Source organism: Octopus bimaculoides, chromosome 6 (genome assembly GCF_001194135.2).
Source record: "Octopus bimaculoides isolate UCB-OBI-ISO-001 chromosome 6, ASM119413v2, whole genome shotgun sequence".
In the NCBI taxonomy this organism is placed as follows: Eukaryota; Metazoa; Mollusca; class Cephalopoda; order Octopoda; family Octopodidae; genus Octopus; species Octopus bimaculoides.
In genome coordinates, this window is record NC_068986.1 from 2,473,725 (window position 1) to 2,499,319 (window position 25,595).

The following is a 25,595-nucleotide window of genomic DNA, read 5'->3' on the forward strand; positions in this document are numbered from 1 at the left end:
GGGGGTCTATCATATTCAGTGATTGCAAGCCACGGGGCACAAAGATTAGCATTGAGCCTCTTAACCCATGGGGCTCCCATGCAACTACACAATATGCCCATGGCACTAGACTGACCTGGATCTCAACAACAACAAAATATTTTCAATCACTTTGAACTCAGCAGCCTATTAACTGGAAGTAGCCCAATATCTAATTGGTCATTTCATATCTAGGATATTTGAAAAATGTGAAATGAAGTAACAGCCCAGATATAAATAAAAAGTGTGTTATGAGTCTGAATTTAAGATATGAGCTAACAGCCAATTATCTTACCTACTCTTCTTCATGGTCCTGTTCTAGGTTTACATAATGATGTAAATTTTACAAGCCTTGTCACAACTTTAGTTAATATCGTGGTTCAGTAGAATAACTTTGCTGTGTGACTAATTATAAGCATCTAAATTAGGTGTAGATATGGCTGTGTGGTAAGAAGTTTGCTTCTTGGCCACATGGTTTTGGGTTTAGTCCCACTGTGTGGCACCCTGAACAAGTGTTTTCTTCTATGGCCCTTAGATGACCAAAGTCTTGTGAGTGAATTTAGAAGACGATGATGATAACTGAGAGATATAAGGTGCATTCAAAAAGTATTGAGACTTTTTCAGGAAAGACATTAATTTCAAAGAAGTACAAAACTCTGATCACCTTCAAAGTAGGATCCTCTCCTTTCAATGCACTTCTTGTAGTACTCCAGCCCCTTGGAAATCCTCCAAAGTGAAGGTGTCCAGGACCCTTGTTACAGACTCCTCTCCTTCATCTTCAACTTCAGGATCAAGCAAAAGTAACGGAACAACGTCCTGACTGTAGGGAGGGTGAAGGACGGTTTTGATGTCCGTCTCTGTCAAGTAGTTGGTTACTAAAATGGAAATTGTGGACTGGTGCATTGTCCTGATGCAGGTGCTCTCATCTTTCATGATGAAATTTCTTTTTAAACTCCCTCAAAACTTCCACAAAGTACTCTTGGTTGACCATCTTGCCAGAGGGAACTTAGGGGATGTAGATGATACCCTTGATGTCAAAAAAGGGGATTATCATGATCTTCCTGATGGACTTGCCAATGAAAAACAGATACTTAGCTCATACATCTTAATTCATAAGCATTCGAGAGCATTTCATAAGTTTCTGTAGCATTTTTGTCCAGTTTAACTTTATTGCATAGCAAGCTTCCAAATTGCTTTTAGATCCCTCAAAACCACTTGTGCTTAAATTAAAATTAATTATTACTAAGGAAAATTAAGCCCTCTGGAGTGGGATGTTTCCTGTTAGTTCATGTAATATATGTTATCTCAATTCTTTTTGGAGGGTGGGTGTCTTAATATATAGGATAAAATTGTCCAATTTGTCTTTTCCTTATTTAAGATAGTAGGATATTATCTCAAGAAAATTTAGCTGCTATTTCTTGGACATTGAGCAACTGCACAAAGACCTTTCTTCATTGACTTGAAATAAACTTTTTTAATTCACACAAGATCAATTTTGATTGAACAGACCATTGATGGAAGTCGTTCCAGTTATGACTATCTCATCTTTTTTGTATGTGAGGAACTACATTATCCAGTATATTCTTTATATAAGACAGTTGAGTATGATTTTGTTGAAAATTTCGTTGTTATTTCCAACAGGTTGAATGACCATGTGAAAAGTCTCTTGTTGAACACTAAGACCAGTATTTTAAACGTTACATCTATAAAGGGAAATTACTTTGAAACATTTTAACACGAGTCATTGCCCTTGACTTGTTTTCTCAAAGCTAAGGTCTATGCATTCTAAGAATTCCTTCTAATTTCATTAGATCTTCCATCTCAGTTCAAGAACCTGGTCAAACCTTTCCTGTCACACCCTTTTCGTACTTAGATATACATATTACATTCCAGAAGTTCATCAGATTCTTAGAGCGATAATCAAATACTACTTTACATACACACATAGGGGCTGTTGTAAAGGTACAATATGCAAAGAGAAAAATAGTGCATCTGTTGGCCTGATGTAGTGGGTTGGCGAGTTGATCGGCAATGAGGTATGCAGTTAATTAATGAATTCATTCATTCAAAGAAAACAGTGCATCTGCAGGCCAGAAGTTGGAATGTATTCGTGGATGTTTGTTAGTGTCAAGCAGTGTTACCATTCCAAATGTGACTCTTGGAAAGAGTCAGCAACTAATGAGGGCTGAAGTAGTTTCCTGGGTCTGATATGTTTGTAGATCCTCCCAGACTTGTGAGATTGATATAGTCGATGTTCATAGTCTCCTGTGTAATGAATGCCTTAGTATATCATTCTATAATAAATAAATCAGAAATGATTAAAATAAACGGCCAACATCGGCCAAATCTCTGATCTGGACAATATTTTTAGCAGGGTTTGACATGGAGGAATAAGTAAGCGTCCAACGACCCGGAAAAAAATTAGAGAAAATCATTTTTGCAAAGTATCAAGTCTAGCTCTTTATTATCTCTACCAACTCGACTGCCCAAGTTTTAGAACAATATTTACAAATTCGTAACTTATATTTCTTCTAAAAATCATCCTAACTGTCTAAGAATTGAATAGTAAATCGCTTGTAAATTCGGACAAAAGATTTGAGGATTATTGCTAAGTTCCCCTTCGGTCAGCTGAGTTGTTCAATTTCATACATTCCCCCCACTCTCTCACGTTGAGACATTGTTTTTAATTTTATCCAATAGAAATTGAGAATGGCCGTTACTGCATTATTGTTCCGATCCCACTATGGCAGCTCGGTCTGCTTTCGGCAGTGTTGTCGTATAACTTTCTAACTGCGCATTGCTAATGGATACACCGAAAGCCGTTACAATGGATTGCCCATCTTCTCCTGTCGATCCTGAAATTTTCCAGGCGATGCAAAATGTCGACGTGAATTGTTTATCTCGCATGAACGAGTCCAAGTTGAGACCCGTCTTGCCGGCGCTCGTCCGCATGGCGCTCTGCAAATCCGTCGATACCAGCGAAGCCTGGGCGACCTCGCGCAAAACAGTCCTCAATATTCTCTCCAATTTCGATGTTGTTAATGGACTTGTAGCCCTTTTATCTATCGATTTCCATTCGCTTGAACAAGACGTGAAAAAAGAACAAAATCTTCGGTGAGTTGATCTAAAAAAAAAGAAAGCAATGTGGTTGAATACAAAAACCGGAATTGGTTGTTCCCTTGTTTTTACCTTTTTATTATTGAAACAGGATCGTATTATTTTTGATTTTTACCCACCAGATACGAAATATTGTTATGTAATCAACATGAAATTGCCACGACTTTTAATGTGGTAAACCAAAAATACTGGATGAATACGGGATCGAACCTGTCTTCAGATTCCAATATCAAGTTTTTATTTACTTATTTTAAGATAGCTCTGATGTAATATTGATTTTATTATAAACATATCTGAAGTTTTTAATTTGATACTCTAACGTGGCACAAAAGTGTAATATTTACAATGTTTGTAAAATTAATAAGTTCTTGTGTCGTAGAAAGAGCAGAATTCTTACCTTTTCAGGTCTTTCACTGATCACTAGATATTTGGGGGGGGGGGGGCTATACATACATACACACACCTATGTAATAATCCAATGTAAAAATCCTTCGAACCGACTTTTGTTTACTTTTTTTTTTTTGTCCATATGAGTATATAAACCACGCTAAATCCATAACTATTTACCTACACCAAAGAAAAAAAATAACTGTCAACTGGGGTTGGACCTGTGTAAAGTGTCTTATATACTACACTATCAGGTCTGTTGACACTTGTTGATGTAAACTAAACATTGTCCAAAACGACTTAAATATACAGTGACTATTTCGGCAGTATTTTATTAGACTTGAATTTATTGTTCCTATTTTAAAACATTTCCTCGAAATTTTTGCCTGAGATAGGCCAAACCTAAAACTAACTTCCTATTAAGTTCATTCTATTATTGTTTATTAGTTGTCCGCTCAACCTATCCATTTTTAGTTAGATATTATTTATCAACTTTCGTCTTAACTAATTTAGTTTCAATTATTTTGTTATCCTAACTTCATTGTATAAACAAACGTTTTGTTTGTAGACATTGTTTCATTGGTTAAAGTAATTTATCTTCAAAACGTTTTGATTTTTTTTTTTTTTTTGTAATTCAATATTATTGCAATCCTAATTTGAATTAACGTTGTAAATCTGCCTGCAGGCCACTCATGCGTTGCATGCTTGACCTGTCAGAAATAGAAGATAAATTACTCTCCAAACACACTGACCTGTCTTTAAAAAAAAAAAAAAGGAAAGACACTTTAGATTACTGTAGCCCTAGAGAAGCCTATATATTTTCAATCACAGCTCTGACTTAGGGTTTGACTTAGGGTTAAACAACAAACTTAGGGTTAAACAACAACAATTCACTGGTCTTTCAGAGATACTTTTAGACAGCCTTTCGATTTATCTTCTCTCCCTACAGCAAGCTTTCCCTAACAGAGTTTGCTATAGAGTAGCTGCTTGAGATGCAGATCCAGCACACAAGTGGTACCCTCCTGCAGTCTGCCTGTAGCAATGCTAGCTTTAGAGATCCTGCTGTCGACCTCTTCCTTAAGATTTGCTGCTCTTGAGAGTGGACCTGTCAACTATCTGTGGTAACCAGCGGTAGACAACTTTTCTCGCAGGACGCCTCAAAAGGTGCAATCTCTTCTTGACACCACATACCTGCTGGAAAGGAAGATTCCTTCCCCCCCCCCCCTGTATACTGTAGCCTCTCACAGGTGCCGTATTGTGATCCCTGGTAAAAGTTGTTCTCTAGACCCAGGTTGATTTTGATCCAGTAAACCTATGATCAAAAGCATTTTATCATCATCATCGTTTAATGTCTGTCCTCCATGTTGGCATGGGTTGGATGGTTTGACAGGAGCTGGTAAGCCAGAGGACTGCACCAAAACCCACTGTCTGTTTTGGCATGGTTTTTATGGATGAATGCCCTTCCTAATGCCAACCACTTTACAGTGACCATATCTGGCCTGTCACACCTCTCCTACTATGTCATTCTAAGAATGTACAATCACCTCATTGAAATCTTGAAGCTACAAGATAATGTAGCATTAATTAAAAACCATGCAAATAAATAAGCAATCCATTTGACAATGAAATCTGAATTCTAAAGTTTTAAATCATATCCTGAAAATTCCCAAAAATTAAAATAATGAAGGGTCATATGGGGTGCTTCAGGTAGAATTCTGTCAAAATCTGTGCTTTTTAATCTCTTCTTGTTTACTAATTACTTATTAACTATTAAACTGGATGCAGAAATTCTTAGTTTATTCTTAAAACTTTTTTTTTTCCTTTTTGTTTAGGGAAAAGATTGGATCTAACCAGTCAGAAAGTGCTTTGATCTCTCAGTTAGAACAAGGCCTGTCCCTGGAATTTGAAAGAAGTGACTGTGCACATAGAATCCGTTTGGTGCTGAGTGAGATATTCTTCATAATTGGCCAGGTAAAAAAAAAAAATTAATAAGTGCATCATTTTCCTATGTAATTATTGTCTCATTAATCTGATTAATTGCAAGAAAGGATTCTTGTTTTTCCCTCTTGTTTCTTTCTGTTCTTCATTATTACCATTCCAAGTTATTATTCTCCCTCTATTGCAGTGTTACCTGTTGATAATCTTTTTAATGATGAGCCAATTATTTATTGCTAAATTTTATTGCAGATCAAAGAAAGTAAAGATTTCTATGTAAAAAGCTCAGAATTATTTGAATGTGAAATATACCTTGAAGATATTTCTGATGTCCTGTGTATTGCTCAAGCAGGTAATTTCTAAATTCTTCAGGTAAAACTATCCTGTACAAAACTATGTATTTCAACAGATTGGTGTAACAGAGTGTCCTCATCATCAGTGTGTTTTTCTTATACTTTGCTAAATATATAGTGGAAGTGTATGTGAGAAAATGTGATTATATATGAAGGAGGAATAGAGATAACTTGAATGGTCTAAAAATAAAAGATAGTCTTGAAGATTGTTTCTAATCACTGGAATAGAGCTAATGTCTACTATGAAATACAGAATAGGAGAGTGTGTGTGTGTGTGAGAATGTAGACAATAGAAATGGATAAAAAGGGAGGAAGATAAATCTCCATCTGATCTATTCCTTAGTTTTAAGAAGACTGATATTTGGTAAATGCTACTACTCATCTAACCCATGCCAGCATATAAAATAGACATACAATAAAAAGGAGGAGGGGGCAGTGATGGTCAAAGCAATAGCAACAGCAGCAATGATGACAACAGTGATGATGATGATGATGATGATTATCATCGTGTAATTTACTAATAAAGTTCTGGGCACAGTACTACTTCAGTTGAAAAAATACTGGAGCTCACTGTAGAGGGATAAATAAATTGTCTACTTACATATGCTATAGCCACACCACAAATCACCTTCATTTGCTGCAGGTATCACCTCCATAAGAGTTAAGCAACTATCACACTCTGACCACCTTTTCCACTTTTGCTGTGGCCACCATCAGAATCTACAGACATACGGAAATAGACTGGACAGTGAAGAGCGCAGCACATCCATACTGTCACACTGTAGTCTATACAGTTTTCAACTGCATTTTGAAGTTTGCAGATCTTTAACTAGAAAAAAAAACCCATATCTGTGTGCTGTGCCTAGTCATTTGGCATGGACATAGAGGATTGCTTGATTAAAACTGATTTGGGACCACACCACAACAACAAGCATGTCAGATCTCTATGATAACAAATACATTCTGTGTTCATCACATATTGGAATTCTTTTCAGTCTCTATTTTGAGGAATAGAAGAATAAGCAATCTTTACATGAAGCAAATAGACTAACCATTCTGTTTACCTACTTAAATGACACACTTTTCTGATTCATTCTACTTTAATTATTTTTCTCTTCCAGAACTTCCATCTCTTCTACCTATCGTTTCCTTAGCTAATGCTCTCTTGAGTGTCAAAAATGGTTCGTGGCTTCTTTGCAGACTTGTAGCAAATTCTCCTGATTGCTTCCATGAAGGTTTGTCCCTTTTCATTGGTTATATCCCTTAACAAAACACTTAATTTTGTGCACCAGCTGTTTTTGTTTTATTTAATTTGGAAAAAACAAAAATGAATATCTTCACTGATTTTGATTACATATATACAGTAATACCTCACTTTATGAGGAACCGTTTTACAAGACGCAGGGTTTACAAATTTTATTTTTCAAGCAGAAGATTCAAATTTTGAATGAAGTGCAAAAGTTTCTACTACCATAATAAATGCTTCTGCATGTTACCAAGAAATTTATAGATAGCGAAAAAAAAGCTTCTTCTAAGCAAACAACTCTAGATTTGTCTTTTAAAAAGAAATGTACAAGTCCATCTATGAGTGTTTGTGAGTCAGCCATTGCGTCTATAAGTGATGGTGTGTGCAAATCTAGTGTGAGTGAAAGTGATTCAGAAAACTATTATAATAATAATTTTTTTTATTATAAATGATCCTGACATTCCTTTTCCTTATATATATATAAAATTTATCTGTAAAATATATTTTAGAAATGTATTGGTTCTGAATTTAAGGTACAGGACTATCAACCAAATGATAATAAGTTCAAGTTTACTACAAATATTGTGATCTGTCCTTGGGTTAGAAACATCAGGTCTCTTCAGTTTCACTCACAGATGTTTAAATTATTGTTTTTTAACTAAACAGTTTGAAACTTTATGCTGGTGTAATTTCTCATGCTGAACACGGTTTACTAACATCTTTGACAAAATTTCATATTTTAGAAGTTATACATCTCCTTTTCAGTATGTAAACATCTGGTATCCCATGGTGATAAAGTCGATGAAGATTCAATTGCTGGCCAAAGGCGGATGACAATGCTGCAGATGTTATGTTCTATGAATCCATCTGAAACATTAACTGTGCGGTCACTATGTGTGAGTATCGGTAGTTTGGTGCTTATTTTCCCTGTTCTTTATTTCCCCTGATTATATAACAATGAACCTGTCAGTATCTAGTGATGACAAAGAACCTACAACATGTGTATAACTGGCACTCTGTTGGTTATGACAATGAGATTTCCAGTTGATCCGATCAATGGATCAGCCTGCTCATGAAATGAATGTGCAAGTGGCTGAGCACTCCACAGACAAGTGTACTTTTAACAGAGTCCTCAGGGTAGTTGAACTCAGAATGTAATGACAGGCGAAATTTTGCCTGGCATGCCAATGATTCTGCTAGCTTCCCACCTTATGATGAGATATTTAATATTAGCCACATAGGTTTTCTAAAAGATTACTAATATTGTTATGTTATATATATATGGATTGAACAAAATTGTGTCTAAATTGTAGTCATTCTTAATTAATGAAGCTGTGATGAGTCTGCAAACTAATGTTTAAATTGCTTATTTCTTTTCAGATGAAACAAATTAAAATGACAACTCTGATTTTATATATGTATTCTTGTGTTTTGCATTTAGGTTCAACATTGTGCCATGCCTGGTTTGACAATTTCACTGTCTCTTTCAATGATCCGTGGTAAAAACCATCACAAGAATGGCCCAGCTTCTGATATTGGAAACAATGACTTGCTCCCTTTCATCACTGGTTTACTGCTTGGCCCAGATCAAAATGTCCGCACTTGGTTCTCACAATATATTAAAAGTGGTCAAAAGGTCAGTAGAATTTATATAAAAACTGAAAGTCTGCTTGAAGTTAAACATATTTTCTAAACATACCTATTTCTACATGTTTTCAATTTAGTGTGCTTTATACATTTGAGTCAAGAAAGAACAATAAGTTATTATATAAAGTAGAACACTAAGCTCTAAATATTTCAATGTTGACTGACTTCGGGTGTTTAGTTGCAGCCTTTTACATTCTTAGCTCAAATCTTGCTGCAGCCAACTTTCCCTTTCATCCTTATGGGATTGATGAACTAAAGTAGCAGCCAAGTACTAAGTTGGTGCAATCAATTGTAGCCTTCTCCACTAAATGTGAAGCCTTGTGACAATCTCAGAAAACGGCCAGTGCCATCTGTCTGACTTCTGTGCCAGTGGCATGTAAAAAACACCATTCGAGCATGGTCGATGCCAGTGCTGCCTGACTGGCCCCTGTGCTGGTGGCACGTAAAAAGCACCCACTACATTCTCAGAGTAGCTGGCATTAGGAAAGAAGGGCATCCAGCTTGATTGAAAATGTGCCTCTTTAGATATTCTATTTAAACATCTGTATATTTTGTATATATCTCTTTTATTCATGTCTTTATCTGCATTGACATTTCTGTTATATTTTGTATCGATTTAGAAAAAGAAAGGCAAGATGGTGTTGTTAATCTCTCTCAGGGAAACCCTACTTGAGTTGCTACAAGAGATCCTACCAAAACCTCATGAAGCAATTGCTAATAACCAAGTAATTAAAGCCAGTTCGTTCATCAGACTTTATTGTGCTCTGAAAGGAATGGCTGCCTTCAAGTAAGTACTTGTTTTACTGTATTTTTGTTTTTTATTTTTATGTGTGTAAGGCAGCAAGCTGGCAAAATCGTTAGCATATCATCATCATCATCATCATCATCATTGTTTAATGTCCGCTTTCCATGCTAGCATGGGTTGAACAGTTTGAGCACTGGCAAGCCAGAAGGCTGCGCCAGGCTCCAATCTAATCTGGCAAGGTTTCTACAGCTGGATGCCCTTCCTAACGCCAACCACTCCGAAAGTATAGTGGGTGCTTTTTACGTGCCACCGGTACGAGGGCCAGTCAGGCAGTACTGGCATCGACCACACTTGAATGGTGCTTTTTACGTGCCACCAGCACAGGAGCCAGTCAAGTGGCACTGGCAACAACCATACTCGAATGGTGCTTTTTATGTGCCACTGGCATGGGACTAACAGATGCTTAGCAGCTCTTCATCCATCTTTATGTTCTGGGTTCAAATTCTGCCATGCGTATTTTTGCTTTTCAAGTTCCCTTTGAGGACTGGGGTCAACGTAATCATCATAATCCCTTTGGCCTTACACCAAAATTTAAAACTATTATTCTTAGGTGATGAGCTAGCATGTTGGACAGAATGCCCAGTGGTATTTTGACCATTGCTACATTCTGGGTTCAAATTCTGCTGAGGTCAACTTTGCCTTTCATCCTTTCAGAGTCGATGAATTAAGTACCAGTGAAACACTGGGGTCAATGTGATTGACTAGTCCCTTCCCCACAAATTTCAGGTCCTTGTGCCTTTAGTAGAAAGGATTATTATTTCCTTTATTACTGTTACTACTACTCCTACTCCTACTACTACTTAATGTAACAACCTCTCTTGGTTTTCGACAGGTTCACCGATCAAGAGATGAAGCTGATTCTCGATCTCATAACATCACAACCTCCGCTGACAGCTGCCGGCGCTCGATTTGTCTCCCTTGGACTCTGCTTCCTGATTTCATCTCCGTATTTTATGACGTAAGTTTATTCAATTAATGTTGAGCATCTTTTTTTTTTACATTTTTCATAAAACATTGCATGGATGTGTTGTTGAACAGTTAGCTTCACAATTACCTGGTTCCTGGTTCGATCCCAATATGACGTACCTCACTCAAATATCATCCACCATTTTCTTTAAGTTGTAACCAAGATGTTTTTCATCGAACCAGGTCAGGAATCTTTATCCCATCAAGTTCATGCTGTATGTCTCTGCCAATAATATTAATGTACGCTATTAAGTGGTTTTTATCCTCTGTTCGGCTGCAGAAGTTTCCAAAATATAGCATCTGATATGGCCTGGTGTTCAACATGATAGAATTGGTCAGCAAAGCCTACCCTGCATTAGTAGAGATGGCTGACAATATAATAGCCAAGAGGGCTGGCAGATTGGTGCTTGTAATCTTCTGTATTCAAGTATGAGACATTTTGGCACAGCTGCTTTGGTACCATCTATTTGGTGTTGCTGATCCAACACTGACCTAATTGACACCAAATATTTCAATGTTTCTCTTGTTCTCTCTCTCTTTATATTTCTGTGTGTATATGCCTGGGTGTGTGTGTGTGTGTGTCTGCCTCTAGTGCCAAAATGTAATGTTGCCAAAACATGCTGAGTACCCAGTCTGCCAAGCCAAATCAGTTAGCATCTAAACAGCTGCACCCAGTTGCTTCATTCTGATTAAAATCACTGTCGTTAATTCAAGAAATTTATGTTTTCAATTTTTGTGGCTTCTCTCATTTCAGAACATCTGAACAAGAAGGACAAGTAACCGAGTGGGTTCGTTGGTTGATGAAGTTTGGTGATTCCTTTGAGAAGTGAGTAAAATAGATCAGTTCCACTGTGTGCCACTGGAACTTGTTGAAACCTTTCTTCTTTACTTAATCTTCATGTAAACAACAGCAACGGAAAAAAAAATAATTAAGTCTGTATTAATATATTTAATGTACTGAGTATCTGAAATCTAATTAGAAATTATTAATAACTATCTGATAAGGAAAAGACAACATTTACTCAATAACTAGTATTATTTTAATAATTTCAGCAGATATGGGAGACAAGTCTGGACATGTTTTGGTCTTATTAAACCTCTCCAGCAAAGCACAAGGTTCACCATACTTACTGAACTATTGGATCTTTCATTGGTTTCAATGATTAGTATTCAGTTGTTCAATCAACTGGTGTCCAATTCATTAGATTAATGTGTAAGTGGCTGAGTATTTTTCAGTATTCCGCCTTTAAATTAATTCCCAAACCAATTTACAATATGTGATGGGGCTGGACCTGTCAATGTATATGTACACTCCATCTGGTGGTCATCCACAGAGTTTCTGTGTATGAAATGTTGCTTAAGAAGGCTTAGATCAAACTGAGGCTATGTTAAAGACACTTGTCGAAAATGTCACACAATGGGATTGAACCCACAACACAGAATCATGAAATGAACTTCTTAACCACTCAACTTTCCCTGCTTCCACTCTTGTTGAAATAATGACTAGAAAATCACTAAATAAATGTACAATACTGTACATTTGTAGACATAGAAAAGTTTAAAATATTCAGAGAATAAATTTCTTTCAAATGTTATCTATTTGAAGAAAAACAATAGTTCGGTTAATGTAGCCTTGTTGATGTTGGAGATATCAAATGGCTTAAGTAGACAGGTCCTTTGTCTTTTTAATGATTTCTTTCTGAAGTGGGTTACACTTTGTCAAATTGTTGTTTGATTCAGTTGACTTATGGAACACAAAAGTGTTCCATATGTGACTATTCCATCTTTTTCATCATCATCGTCATTGTTTTAATGTCCTCTTTTCTATGCTTGTTTTATTTTTTATTTCTCAGAGAAACTGGTGGTACATCTTTTGAGGAGCTCCTGTTTTTGATAGCTATCCATTTCCATAGTAACCAGACATATGCTATTGCAGATCTTGTATCTGCTACATTAGGCATGAAGGTAATGTGGACAATCCTCTCTCTTTCTCTCTCTCTCTCTCTCTCTCTCACACAGTTCTGCATAGGCTGGAGGTTGGCAGAAACCCACAAGTCCACCACGTTATGTGCTGGTACTTAGTATATCTGGTTGATTCATTGTGTGATCTGGCTACAATCATCACCTTTTTTTTGTTTTGTTTTTTTTTTGTTTTTTTTTTGAGCATGCTAGTCTAACATTTAGGATATGAAGCAAAGTGCCATCATTTGCCACTAATGAAAGGATAATTTTTGAAACATCCACCTAGTCCTTGTTTTCATCATCATCACCATTCTGCTATCACCAACACCATTTTTTATGTGTTAATGTTTATTATTATATTCTATGTCCATATTGTAAAGTAATGTATATTCTTCTTTCTAATTTTAGAGTCCAGTAAAATCAAATACTCTGACAAAGCTACGTTATATTTTTACTCAGGAAATTTTTACTGAACAAGTAAGAGAATTTTCTGTCAGATTTTTAAAAGACTAATGATTTCTCTAATTTATGAAATACCCTATATTTAATCCAAGATGGTGTAGTTAATGTAACCTTCAGATGATAATGCCTATGGTATAGAAAATAAACAAATGTTTATACATCTTGTTCCCATCACACAAGTGTCTTCATACTAACCAACTTAAAACTACTTCCGAATCTTTTATATGAAACCACCTGCTGTAACCCTTTAGCATTCAGATATTCCTCTGTCAAATGAAATGCTTATTTATTCACATTGTTTTGAATTAATCATGCATTATCTTGTAGCTTCAAGATTTTGATGATGTAATTGATATTTTTAGCATGACAGTGTAATGTGAGAGGCTATAGATCTCGCTGGTATGAACACAAAAACAAGTAAAATATTTTGACCAGATGTGGATGGTTTAAATCTTAAAGGGTTAAAGAACATATTTAAATCAAAAATTTGCATAATAATTTTACTCAAGGTACTTTTATCAAATTATGTTCTGAACACCAGTTTATTAATAATGAAGTTAATTATTTCACTAGATACTACTGAATTCTTGAGTTTTTTCAAAATTAATGCAGACAGGTAGACAGTGTATTTCATTAGAAATATGATCAAAAAAGGATTAAACTATAATAGAATAGAACTGAAGTGGTGATTAAATATATCTCTGTGTTGTTGTTGTTATGTAGCATTGTAATACTATGTAACATAAGATATATTTACTAATTGCAGTTGTATATCGTGTTTTATATAACATATGCATTAGTAATTACCACTATGTACTGTGATGCTTCTCACATATGTCAGTGTTATTGTGTTGTGATGCGTAACATTATTATGCAGTAGTTTATTTTTTAAATAATTATTGCTATGTATTGTATGTAGCATTATAACATAATGTTTGGATTTAGTAATCACCGTTACATATTGTGTTGTAGCAACCCACTCTCACTTTCTTTCTTTGCTTCTTTCAGGTCATTACAATGCATGCTGTCAAGGTACCAGTCACTCCACAATTGAATGCCAATATGACTGGTTATTTACCTGTTCATAGTATTTACCAGTTACTCAAGTCTTATTCTTTTGCCAAACATAAAGTACCTATAAAAGTAAGTTCTTTGCAAAACCATCTCACATTGATCTCTTGCTCTAATATTGTTTTGCTCCGAACTTCCTCGGACATTGGCTTCCTTCTCTCCTTACACTCCTTTAAGCTACAAGATCTGGCAATGTTCCCACCTCGTATGGTGCCAGACAGTAGGATTAAAGTCCTATAAATTGAATATAGTCAACAAGATTAATCACCCAAGTATGTATTTGATTAAGAAAATCAATCTAAATCAATTGGTTTTATTTTTCTCTTACTTGGGACAATAAAAATATATTTGTTGTTGTAATAAGGAAGAACAAGATTTTTAAATATTTTTTTTTTAATAGAAAGATTCAAATAAAAAAGGGTTAATATGTTGTTTGAAATCCTTGTAGAAATATGTATGGAAATAGTTTCAAAGTAATGACATTCTAAGGCAGAAGATCTAGGTTGTTCTTGGAGAAATATGGAAGGCTTTGATTGAAATGGAACGACTACAGAGAATTTAGTAACAATGTGTTTGGAATGGGGAATAAAAAAAGTAGCAACATTTCATTGCTTGATGAAATGTTGAGGATTATCTACTTTACTCTTTTACTTGTTTCAGTCATTTGACTGTGGCCATGCTGGAGCACCGCCTTTAGTCGAACAAATCGACCCCATGGAAAATCTGCTAATAAATGAGATGACTTCTTTATTTTCTCTTGAATAATTATTTGATTTACTGTAATCTTTCTTATTTCAGGACTGGATATACAAGCAGATGCTCAATAGTTCAGTACCTTTACACACCAAATTGCCACTGCTTATTGAGGTTTATGTGAATTCAATTCTTGTGAAGGGCAACAAGTCAGATTTCCAGAATGAACCTATTGGCGAACAGGAAGTGTTGGATGTCTTTAAAGAGTCCGTGTTTACTGTCCGCTCAAACTGCATGAGAGAAACTTCTAACCCTAATCAAAAGACAAGTGAGGAGCAACCTTGCCTCACGCCGCAACTTCTAATGTTATATTATATGCTACTGTATGAAGATTCTTTGCTCAATAACATGAGGTCAATTGGTAAGTTGTTACTTTAGTGATGATGTCAAATCGAAAAACAAATTTTGATTTTAAATCTGTTGTGTAAGCTCTCAGCAAACTGAGTATGAGATGTAGGTTTGATACCTGGTTGAAGCATCACGTTTATTTTATACTGTCTTTGCACCTGTGATTTCTGGTGTGGTCAATCACTTAGTGATGAGGGAAGAACAATACTCAAGATACTTTGCAAGACCTGCTAGATTAATGGGAGGCATAGAGGAAAGGATCCTCAAGCTGAAGACCTGGACCAAATTTTTGTGATGGAGTGGACCCTGCTAAAGATACCCAAGAAGTGGTGCCAAACCTGATGACAGGTCAATTCTACTACCTAATAGGCCATGGCAGGTTTTGAACTCAGAACACAAAGAACCAAAACAGTTACTGCAAAACATCTCACCCAACTCTCTAACAATTCAGCCAGTCCTCTGCCTTCAACTGATACTTCAGTTATGGGACCCTGGAAGGATGAAAAACAAGGTTGAACTAAGAACACCTCTCTCTCTCTCTCTCCCTGGCATTTTGTCTGGTACTCTAATGACTCTGCCAATAATTTGCTGCCTGGCATATTCTATGAAGATGAAGTTCTTCATTAATGATTCAATAACTAATGAACCACGATGGGATGTTGTTCATATTTCAAGTTATTGTTTGTGTTGAGTAGTTCTATTACATGGATGTAGGGCTAACTCATGGTTAGTTTTGACCCACAAGGGCCCTACAAATTGCAGTGTCAACTTCTTACCTAAAATTCTCTGTGTGATGCCATTCATCTTCTGTCAATCCCTTACTGGATAAAAGTCTTGTCATGCCATACCTGTGTTGGTTGTAGGCTTATCTGTACATGCCAGCCAATTATGGGTTGGATAGGGTGCTCCTGTAGTTATATGATTACTTCTTGCCATTGTAACCCTAGGCATGATCTGAACTCAGAATTCAAAGACCTGGAACAGATTCTGCCAAAATATCTTTTCTAATATTTCTAGCAATTCTATCAATCCACTGACCTGGCCGGGTATTTTAGTCATCTATACTGAAAGAAAGGCAAAGTTGATCTAGGCAGGACTCGAACCCAGAGTGTAGAAATCCAAAACAACATTCTATTTGATGCTCTAATGACTCTGCCAATTTGTCATGTACAGCTATTATTCTTAAATGTGTTGATAATGAAATATATTGAATGAAATTCTCCAAGTAACAGTCCCTATCTGTATTATTTGTTTATTCTTCATTCTCTACAATCATCAATTTCAGTGAGCTGCAACCGTAAAATTAAGGTTTATCCCGAATATGTGATGGAAGAAATTCCCATAAATTTTCTAATTCAAGAGGCTCAGAAAAACCAACACTTTTATGCTGGTCTATTTTCTCCTCTTTTAAGGTTAGTAACACAGCTTTGCTTACATTAAAACAAATGTTTGTTAGTATTTACCCACATCTTTAAAAAAAATGTAGCAAATATAGGCTTGGTCCAAGGTGAAGAAGTTTGCTTTGGAACCCTGTGGTTCTGGGTTAATTCCCACTGTGGTCGGTGCCATCTACTATAACTTGGGCCAACTAATATTTGGGGAGTAATTTTGGAGATGGAAACTGGAAGAAACTTGTCATATATATTTTCATATACATCACCATCATCATCATCGTTTAACGTCCGCTTTCCATGCTAGCATGAGTTGGACGATTTGACTGAAGACTGGTGAACCAGAGTTTCTACAGCTGGATGCCCTTCCTAATGCCAACCACTCCAAGAGTGTAGTGGGTGCTTTTATGTACATAAATAAATTTGTGTGTTCTTGTTTCAACATGTATGCACTGACTATAATGAAGATCATCATTCATACAAAACATAGTTTTATGTTTACAGTTTTTCCATGCAAAGCATATTCAGCTTGATAGACCTAGGAAAATATTACCATACTTGGAAACAGATGAGAGTTGGTGACAGGAAGAGCATCCAGCCATAGAAAGATTTAATTCAACATTGTTCCCTCTGACTCATACATGGAAAACCAACGGAAGTGTTGATGTGGATGTATGCAATTTACAGAAATGACTCCGGCATAACTGAATGATTACTTCACTATGATGAGGTTAACTTTGCAGACATGAGCTCCTGAGGTTGAACCCACTCTGTGACATCTTGGGCAAATGACTTTTACCATTATCACCACAATGATATCATTTATATCATCATCATCATCAACATCATTATTTAACATCTGTCTGCAATGCTGGCATGGGTTGGATGGTTTGACAGATGCTGGCAAGCTAGAAGGTTGCACCAGGTTCAAAGGATCTATTTTGGCACAGTCTCTATGGCTGGATGCCCTTCCTAACACCAGCCACTTTATGGATGCTTTTTACACTCTGTAAAATGGTTGGCATTAGACATGTTGAAAAAATATAAAGAAATAAGAATCATCTCTTCAGTCCTTTTAAAACATATTTCCCTCTCTTTTGCAGGTTACTAGCAACACATTATCCACATTTGTGTCTCGTGGAGGATTGGTTGGGAGAGTCTGTGGCTCCAGTAGGACTTTTGCCCTCTTTAGGAGCTTCCTCTAAGAACGTATGCACCCCTGATGCTTTTCAGAAAGGTAAATATATTTTTTCCTGAGATGCAGTTGTTTTTTTAAATAATTTCATCTCAGATTGTGTCTTGGGACTTCATCATGGTTAAGACATAGTTATCATTAACCCTTTAGTGTTTCAAGAGTCAATGAATGAAATAGAAATCCTTAACCCTTTAGCATTTAAACCAGTCGTGTTCTACTTGCTTTATGTTTAAACTGGTCAGATCTGTCCTCTCACACCTATCCTAGAATGTCATTCTAAAAATAAATAATCCCCTCATTGAACTCCCAAAGCTACAAAGATAATACATGATTACTTCAAAACAATGGGAATAAATACACATTGAATATGACAGAATAACTAGAATGTGAAAGAGTTAAATGTTGTTGTATCCAGTCGTAAACATGCACAAGAAAGGTATTGGTTCCTTTCAGTCAACAAAATTCCAAATTCAATGCAGTTATCGAGATTCACAAACTAATCTGTGGAATGAAAATAAATTTAGAGCAAAACAAAAATTGCATAACCTGATTAGCATAGAGTTAATTGACTCCAGTTGTTCTGCGTGGTATATTTGAGAGTTATATTTGTGTGCAGGTTTAGTGATAGTGGATATGTCGGACAGGAAGGAACTATCAAGTCGTAACTAAGAATAAATAAACATATCTTCTGGATACAATGGTGATTGTAAGTGTATGTAAACAAGTTGTCGTTTAGTCCCAACGCAGCTCTGATCAAGCACGTCCCTGATCAGAGGCACTACAAATGTGACCATCCCATCTTTTTAAGAATATCTGCTTTTCCCTTTTCTCTTTTAAGACATTAGAATGGGATTTGAAACAATTTGGCTACTATTTTTACTGGATCAAACAACCACATAAGGGCTTCTTCATTAGCTCATTAAACAATTAAATGAATTTCTGAGATGTTCTATCAGATTTTCTTTTATACTTATATAAATCTGATCATTCTGACTTCTCCATTGTTTTCTTAAAAAATCATTTTTATGATTTAATCATCATCATCATCATCGTTTAATGTCCGCTTTCCATGCTAGCATGGGTTGGACGATTTGACTGAGGACTGGTGAAACCGGATGGCAACACCAGGCTCCAATCTGATTTGGCAGAGTTTCTACAGCTGGATGCCCTTCCTAACGCCAACCACTCAGAGAGTGTAGTGGGTGCTTTTACGTGTCACCCGTACGAAGGCCAGTCAGGCGGTACTGGCAACGGCCACGCTCAAAATGGAGTCTTAATATCTAGTTAATTATGTATTCCATATATAAAATGATATTAATGGCTTGTAGGTACGTGGTATTTCATTATGCAACCGTAATATACTATAAAGTATATTAAATGTTTTTATGAGGCAACACCATGTCCTACTGCATTAGCAATGCTTATTATATTATTTTGTTGTGCAAGTGGCACGTAAAAAACACCTTTTGAGCATGGCCGTTGCCAGTACCGCCTGACTGGCCCTTGTGTCGGTGGCATGTAAAAGCACCCACTACACTCTCATAGTGGTTGGCGTTAGGAAGGGCATCCAGCTGTAGAAACAACAACACTGGTGCCAAGCTGAATTGGTCTGGCTTTTCCCTTAGATAAATAGTGGTAGTGTGGAGACGGGAGACTTGCATGCATGGAGAATTGCTGGTCTTCTTCCAAAAGATCTAGCTCAGACTGGGGCATAATGTATAATTGCATGGTAAATACTGACTGATAGAAGCCTAAAACATTTAATAAAAAAATTTTCTTTACAGCAACCTTATTAGATTGCATTTACTTCAATGTGACTTTAAAATGTAAAAAAAGATTCCTTTATTGCTAATCTATACATTTTATTTATCTCTACCAACAGCTGTTGATGATGTTGCTAAGAAGCAACAATGTCCGTTGGCCATTTTCCAGCTTCTGGACAGCTTACTGTTAATTCCTGCTCGGGATTTACTTGTGTATGCTGACTGTGTGGTGGCTGCTTTACCTTCCATTCTGAATGCTTCAGTTCCACGTCGAGTCCAAGATCTAATCAAGAAAATTTGGTTCCGGTTACATGGTCTTATGCCTCGAAGGTAATTGTTTCACTTATTTCTTCAACCCTTTAGCATTCAGATTACTCTCTCAAATACAATGCTTATTTATTCACATTGTTTTTATTTATCATGCATTATCTCATAACCTCTTAATGATGTGATTGCTTATTTTTAGAATGACATTGTAGGGCAGGTGTGAGAGGCCAAATCTAACTTGTTTCAACATAAAACATGTAGAATATTTGGATCAGATACGGATGGTTTAAATGCGAAAGTGTCAAATGAATTTCATACTGTGTGAATTAGTATCGTGGAGGCACAATGGCCCAGTGTTTAAGGCAGCGGACTCGCGGTCATAGGGTCGCGGTTTCGATTCCCAGACCGGGCGTTGTGAGTGTTTATTGAGCGAAAACACCTAAAAGCTCCACAAGGCTCTGGCAAGGGATGGTGGCGAACCCTGCTGTACTCTTTCACCACAACTTTCTCTCACTCTTTCTTCTTGTTTCTGTTGTGCCTGTAATTCAAAGGGTCAGCCTTGTCACAATCTGTGTCACTCTGAATATCCCCAAGAACTACGTTAAGGGTACACGTGTCTGTGGAGTGCTCATCCACTTGCACGTTAATTTCACGAGCAGGCTGTTCCGTTGATCGGATCAACTGGAACCCTCAACGTTGTAAGCGACAGAGTGCCAACAACAACGAATTTGTATCTTTCATTAAACTATGAACACAAACCTGGCCGTGGAGTAAAATGTTTTCTTCTCAGTCGTATTGTTTTGGGGTTTGATTCCACTGTGAAGCATCTGAAGCAAGTATTTTTGTACCATAGCCTTAGGTTAACTCAAGCCTTGTGAGTTAAACTGTGTTGACAGAAACTGTACTGAAGTCCATTGGATAGACTGTACAAATATGAAACAAATACAGTCTATTTGTTTTAAGTGGTAAGCTTAATCCATCTTTTGTTTTCAATACCACCATCTGGTAACCTGCATGCATTCAGATCAGATCTCCATTCTGAGGATAACTCACAGATTATGGAATGCTAAAAGAGCCAGAACAGATGCTGCAGGGCATCTTTCGCAACTAATCCACTGCCTTGAATTGAGACTCTTTTATTGACCTTGAAAGGATGAAAGGTAAATTTGAACTTGGTGGGATTTGAACTTCATGTGCTGGATTACTATGTAGACATGAGTTCAAATCTTACTACAGCAATTGCAGTTTGTTCCTGAATAAAGCACATAATTTAACATCATCATCTCTGACCTTATCCATATCAGGACAATTACCCCTGATGACAACTACCCTCTTGGTTAATTACCCCCTCTCCAATATATTAAGAATTTTTAAATCATTGTCTGTTGTCCTTGGTGGGTTATTGTGCATGAAGGTGTAAATGTCCTAGACTCGACCTCATCACCGCTGCTGCCATCATCTCTGACCTCATCACCTCTGACATCAACTTTGACCTTATTACCTCTGACATGGTCACTTCTTTAACTTATCTTTTGTTACTTCTGGTTATTTCATTTTTTTCTTCTTCTTTTTGTCATTTTACCTTTTGCTTTGTTTTCTTTCAGGTTACGTCTCATGACAGTCAACGCTCTCAGAATCAATCATAACGGTGTCAAATCTGCTGTCCCTGTATCAGAGAACGACATCACTGTCGATCCCCTAGTTGTTCTTCAGTGTGATAACCGAGTATTTAGGTAAGTTAGCTCTTTGTTATGCGGAATATCATCATCATCATCATCATTTTAACATTACACCTTTCTATGCTTGTATGGATCTCATGTTTATGGTATCACTGAGAATAGGGGTGTGAAGAATGTGATGTGGAGACTTGGCTTTTAATTTACATCTGCAGACTTATATATACTAATTATACATACTAACATAAGAAGTTGATATTTACTAGTGTATGCGTGTGTGTGTGCATGTGTGTGTGAAAAGTTCCTGGCTTTAAAGGTTTTGTGAAAGGACTGGTTGGATCCCCCAACTTTCCAAGTTCATTTTACAGGGCTTAGAGAAACTGAAGGACCACTGCAATAAGTGTATGAATCTGAAAGGGAACATGTTGAATAAAATAATTAACTGATCCTCCCCTATTTTCTTTTACTGAAAGCTAGGAACTTTTCAACACCCCCTCATATAATCAAATACAGTTCCAACAGTGGTGTAATTGATGTCATAGGATAGGCATGAACTTCACAACTCTGATTTTTCTTCTTCTCCTCTACAAAAATCTTAGTCTTTACACCTACAGTACAGCGTGCCCCTACCAAGACACCATGAGAGTGAGACATAGCAAGCTATGTCTAGAAACAAGATATGAACTGAACAAGATAAGCAAAGCGATATGATAAACAGCCTAGACCAGTTCAATAGCCTGACTGTTTTGTAAATCTCTGACAGAATTACAAGAGCTAACGTAAACAGCAATGGATACTTTTAATCTTAAATGTAAAATTGTACTTTCTATCTGAGCCAGATGACGTTTTAACTGTCCTTCTGAATGAATTACACACATTCATGTCACAAGAGGTCAATACATTTAATGATTATGTAACAACAGGTGTGGGTTGGGTTTTTTATAAGCACGAAATGTCTGAGTTATAAGATAAAAAGATGGGAAGTTGTGATGTACATGCCTGTACATAGTAAAGTAATATGTGTGAAGCTTTGTTCAGATACTCCGATAAGGAATCAGAAATCAGTCAGGTTGCATACATCTTCCACTGATTATATAATAATGATATATTATAAACCTATAAAGGTAGGCGGAGGTATTGCTGCATGGTTAAGAAGCTTGCTTCCCAACCATCTCAGGTTCAGTCCCACGGTGTGGCACCTTAGGCAAGTATTTTCTGCTTAGAGCCCCAGGCCAGATAAAACCTTGTGAGTGGGACAGAAATAGGTGTCTTGCAGTAGGGGAGGTACATGGTGGCCTCATTTGGGAAAGGAGAGGTTGAGAGTAGAGCGAGAGAAGAGGGTGAAGATGTGTTGGGGTGCATACTCAAGTTACAGGGAAAGGTATATAAAGTGAAGTGAAGTGATACTGACTGAGGATTGGGTTAGGGTGAGTGGGCAAGTAAGTTTGCAAGAGTGCAAAAGGAGAAGGGGGGATGGTGGAGAAGAGAATGCAGTGAGTGAACATGGGTGGAGGGAAAGGGGGGGGTAGGGAGATGAGCTGCAGGGAAGAGAGAGACTTGTCAGGGACGGACTCGTGTGTGGGTAAGTTTGCAAGGTTGCAAATCAGACAAATCAGTAGATTTGTTAGGACATTGGAAAGAATACTTTGCAGTGTTTGTTCCAACTTTCTGCACTCTTGAGTTAAAGTCTTGCCAAGGTCAACTTTGCCCAATATCTTATGATTATGTAAAACTTTGATATCTCTTAATCTTATGAAGCCTTGACATCATTCTGAAAGAACATCTCTGTTTTCATTGTAATTATGTTGGAGGTTTTATTTTGTTTTTTTTCAAATGTTTTGGCTGTGTCACAAAGCTCTTCTAATGAGGCATAATTATCCAGTATCTGAGTCGAAACATCATGTAGTTGGTGATTATAAATGTTATCTAGAATATAGAATATTTAAATCATAAGTGATTAACATTTTTGTCAATATTTTTACAGATAACTTACATTCTTAGTTTACATCCAGCTGTAGTTGAGTTTATCTTTCATTCTTCCAGGATTGATAAAATTAAGTACTAGTCAGGAATTTGGGTTGGAAAATAATTGGCTATAACCCTGTCCAAACTTGAGGCATTATTTCTGTATTAGAGATCAATATTTTCATTCTATTTAGAACTGTTTGAGATTTCTTAAGTTGTGAAAAGTGACTCCTCTGTTAAAAAGTTCCATTCTAAGGTATTTATTTTCATTAAGGTTGTTTTTCTAATTGTAAACATGTATAAAAGTAAATTAATGAAATTTTCATTAATAAAGCATAAGGCAGTGAACTAGCTGAATTGTTAGTGCATCAGATAATATGCTCAGTCCAGCTCTTTTCATTGTGAGTTCAAATTCCAGCAAGGTCAATTTTGCCTTTCATCCTTCCAGGATTGATAAAATAAAGTGCCAGTCAAGTACTAGGGTAGATATAATGACATATCCTTTCCCCTGAAAGTATTGATCTTGTGCCAAAATTAGAAAGAATTAATTAAATGTATATACTTCTTAACCATACAGCCATGTGCTGGTATGGCTTTGTGGTTAAGTACTTCACTACACAGCCATGTTTCAAGTTCAGTCCCACTGAACAGTACCTTGGGCAAGTATCTTATAGCTCTGGAGTGCCCAATGCCTTGTAGGTGAATTTAGTAGACAAAATTTGGGAAACTGTACAAAGCCTGTGTACATATGAGTGCCTTTGCAAATGTTTACATTCTGTACTTCTTCAAAAAATTGTTGAACTGCAGATGGTGACATTGTTGACAAATCATTCAGAAACTGGCACTAGGGAGGTCACCATTTAGCTCAAAATAGCTGCTAAAATAACTTTGTTATTAGTAAGTTCTGCAGATCCTAAATTATTAAAAGAAAGGGACAAAAAGAGAACATTACATAAACCAAAAGGAGTTTCCAAATTCCTTAAAGTATTTCTTAAAAACAAGATAGATATCTAATATTTGTTTTTTGTTTTTTTTTTTGTTTTTTTTTTCTTTTCAGATGTCCCCCTGTATTGGAGATTGTGTTACGGGTTCTTGAAGCTTACATACAGGCATGCCGGGTGTTTCTATCCAGTCATATAGCTTCGCATCCTCTCTTTGAGAACCCTGGTTTCAACAATGCTCAAGATCAGGACAAAAAAGACAAGGAAAAATTGCAAGATAAAACTTCAGTTTCTTTAGAGCAAGAAAGAAAAGAACTGAAAAATGCTTTGACATCTGCACAAGAAAGTGCAGTAGTGCAGATCTTATTGGAATGTTGCCTTAGACAACCAGATGAAATGGTAAGCTCGTGTTGAGGTTGTTTAATCCTTTCTCTGATCTGATTGAGCAGAACAATAGTTAAAAGGGTTCCAGTTATGGCTACCCTTGTCTTTTTCCGTAGTCTAAGCCAAGAGTATCAAACATAGGGCCTGCAAGCTAGATCCAGCCCCTAGCTCAATTTTATATTAAAAAAGGAATGTTTTTATTTTTTAGTTTAAAATATTCTGTATAATATATGTATTACTAGTCTGTGTTCAGAGTCGGAGCCCAACTAGAGCTATCATTAACTAAGGTTAATGCACCTCAGGGAATCTTTTCATATCTCAACCAATGAAAAAGAAGCTTATGAAATGAAATGTACTTGTTTTCAAGTTTACACAAATGCTTATCCAAATGGATTTTAGTGAAATGAGCAATACTAGAAGATTTTTGCAGCTGAAACAGTGCAAGCTTTTTGTCAAGCATTGGTCTTAAGAACTGTATGCATTTATTTGGACAATTTCTATCTCAGTCATACAACTCTAACAGTGTATATATATATGTGTGTGTGTCTGTGTGTATACGCACACACCATATGGATAAGTTTTTTCCCACACACCTCTGCATACAAACTTCGCTAATACCTTGTATTCATTCCTTTCTTCATGGCAAATCGTTAATGAAATAAAGTAGCTTGCTTACCAACCACATGGTTCCGGGCTCAGTCCCACTGCGTGGCACCTTGGGCAAGTGTCTTCTACTATAGCCTCGGGCCAACCAAAGCCTTGTGAGTGGATTTGGTAGACAGAAACTGAAAGAAGCCCATCATATATATATATATATATATATGTGTGTGTTTGTGTTTGTCCTCCCGACATCGCTTGACAACCAATGCTGGTGTGTTTACGTCCCCATAACTTAGCGGTTCAGCAAAAGAGACCGATAGAATAAGTACTAGGCTTACAAAGA

At 36.6% G+C, this 25,595-nt stretch overlaps 1 protein-coding gene across 1 annotated transcript in view; it reads left to right on the top strand.

Annotated features, from left to right (window-relative positions):
- The first annotated feature begins 2,724 nt into the window (after positions 1–2,724).
- LOC106881138 (integrator complex subunit 2) overlaps positions 2,725–25,595 on the top strand; it is a 31,805-nt gene continuing 8,934 nt past the window's right edge. Inside the window, exons 1-18 of the mRNA XM_014931412.2 lie at positions 2,725–3,132; positions 5,355–5,493; positions 5,710–5,809; positions 6,932–7,045; positions 7,822–7,952; positions 8,498–8,692; positions 9,324–9,490; positions 10,341–10,466; positions 11,229–11,300; positions 12,328–12,439; positions 12,845–12,913; positions 13,907–14,041; positions 14,768–15,083; positions 16,356–16,482; positions 17,565–17,698; positions 19,539–19,749; positions 21,291–21,419; positions 24,385–24,667. Of these exons, the coding sequence (XP_014786898.1) occupies positions 2,822–3,132; positions 5,355–5,493; positions 5,710–5,809; positions 6,932–7,045; positions 7,822–7,952; positions 8,498–8,692; positions 9,324–9,490; positions 10,341–10,466; positions 11,229–11,300; positions 12,328–12,439; positions 12,845–12,913; positions 13,907–14,041; positions 14,768–15,083; positions 16,356–16,482; positions 17,565–17,698; positions 19,539–19,749; positions 21,291–21,419; positions 24,385–24,667 (2,871 nt within the window). The 5' untranslated portion in view covers positions 2,725–2,821. The remainder of the gene's footprint in view (positions 3,133–5,354; positions 5,494–5,709; positions 5,810–6,931; positions 7,046–7,821; positions 7,953–8,497; positions 8,693–9,323; positions 9,491–10,340; positions 10,467–11,228; positions 11,301–12,327; positions 12,440–12,844; positions 12,914–13,906; positions 14,042–14,767; positions 15,084–16,355; positions 16,483–17,564; positions 17,699–19,538; positions 19,750–21,290; positions 21,420–24,384; positions 24,668–25,595) is intronic.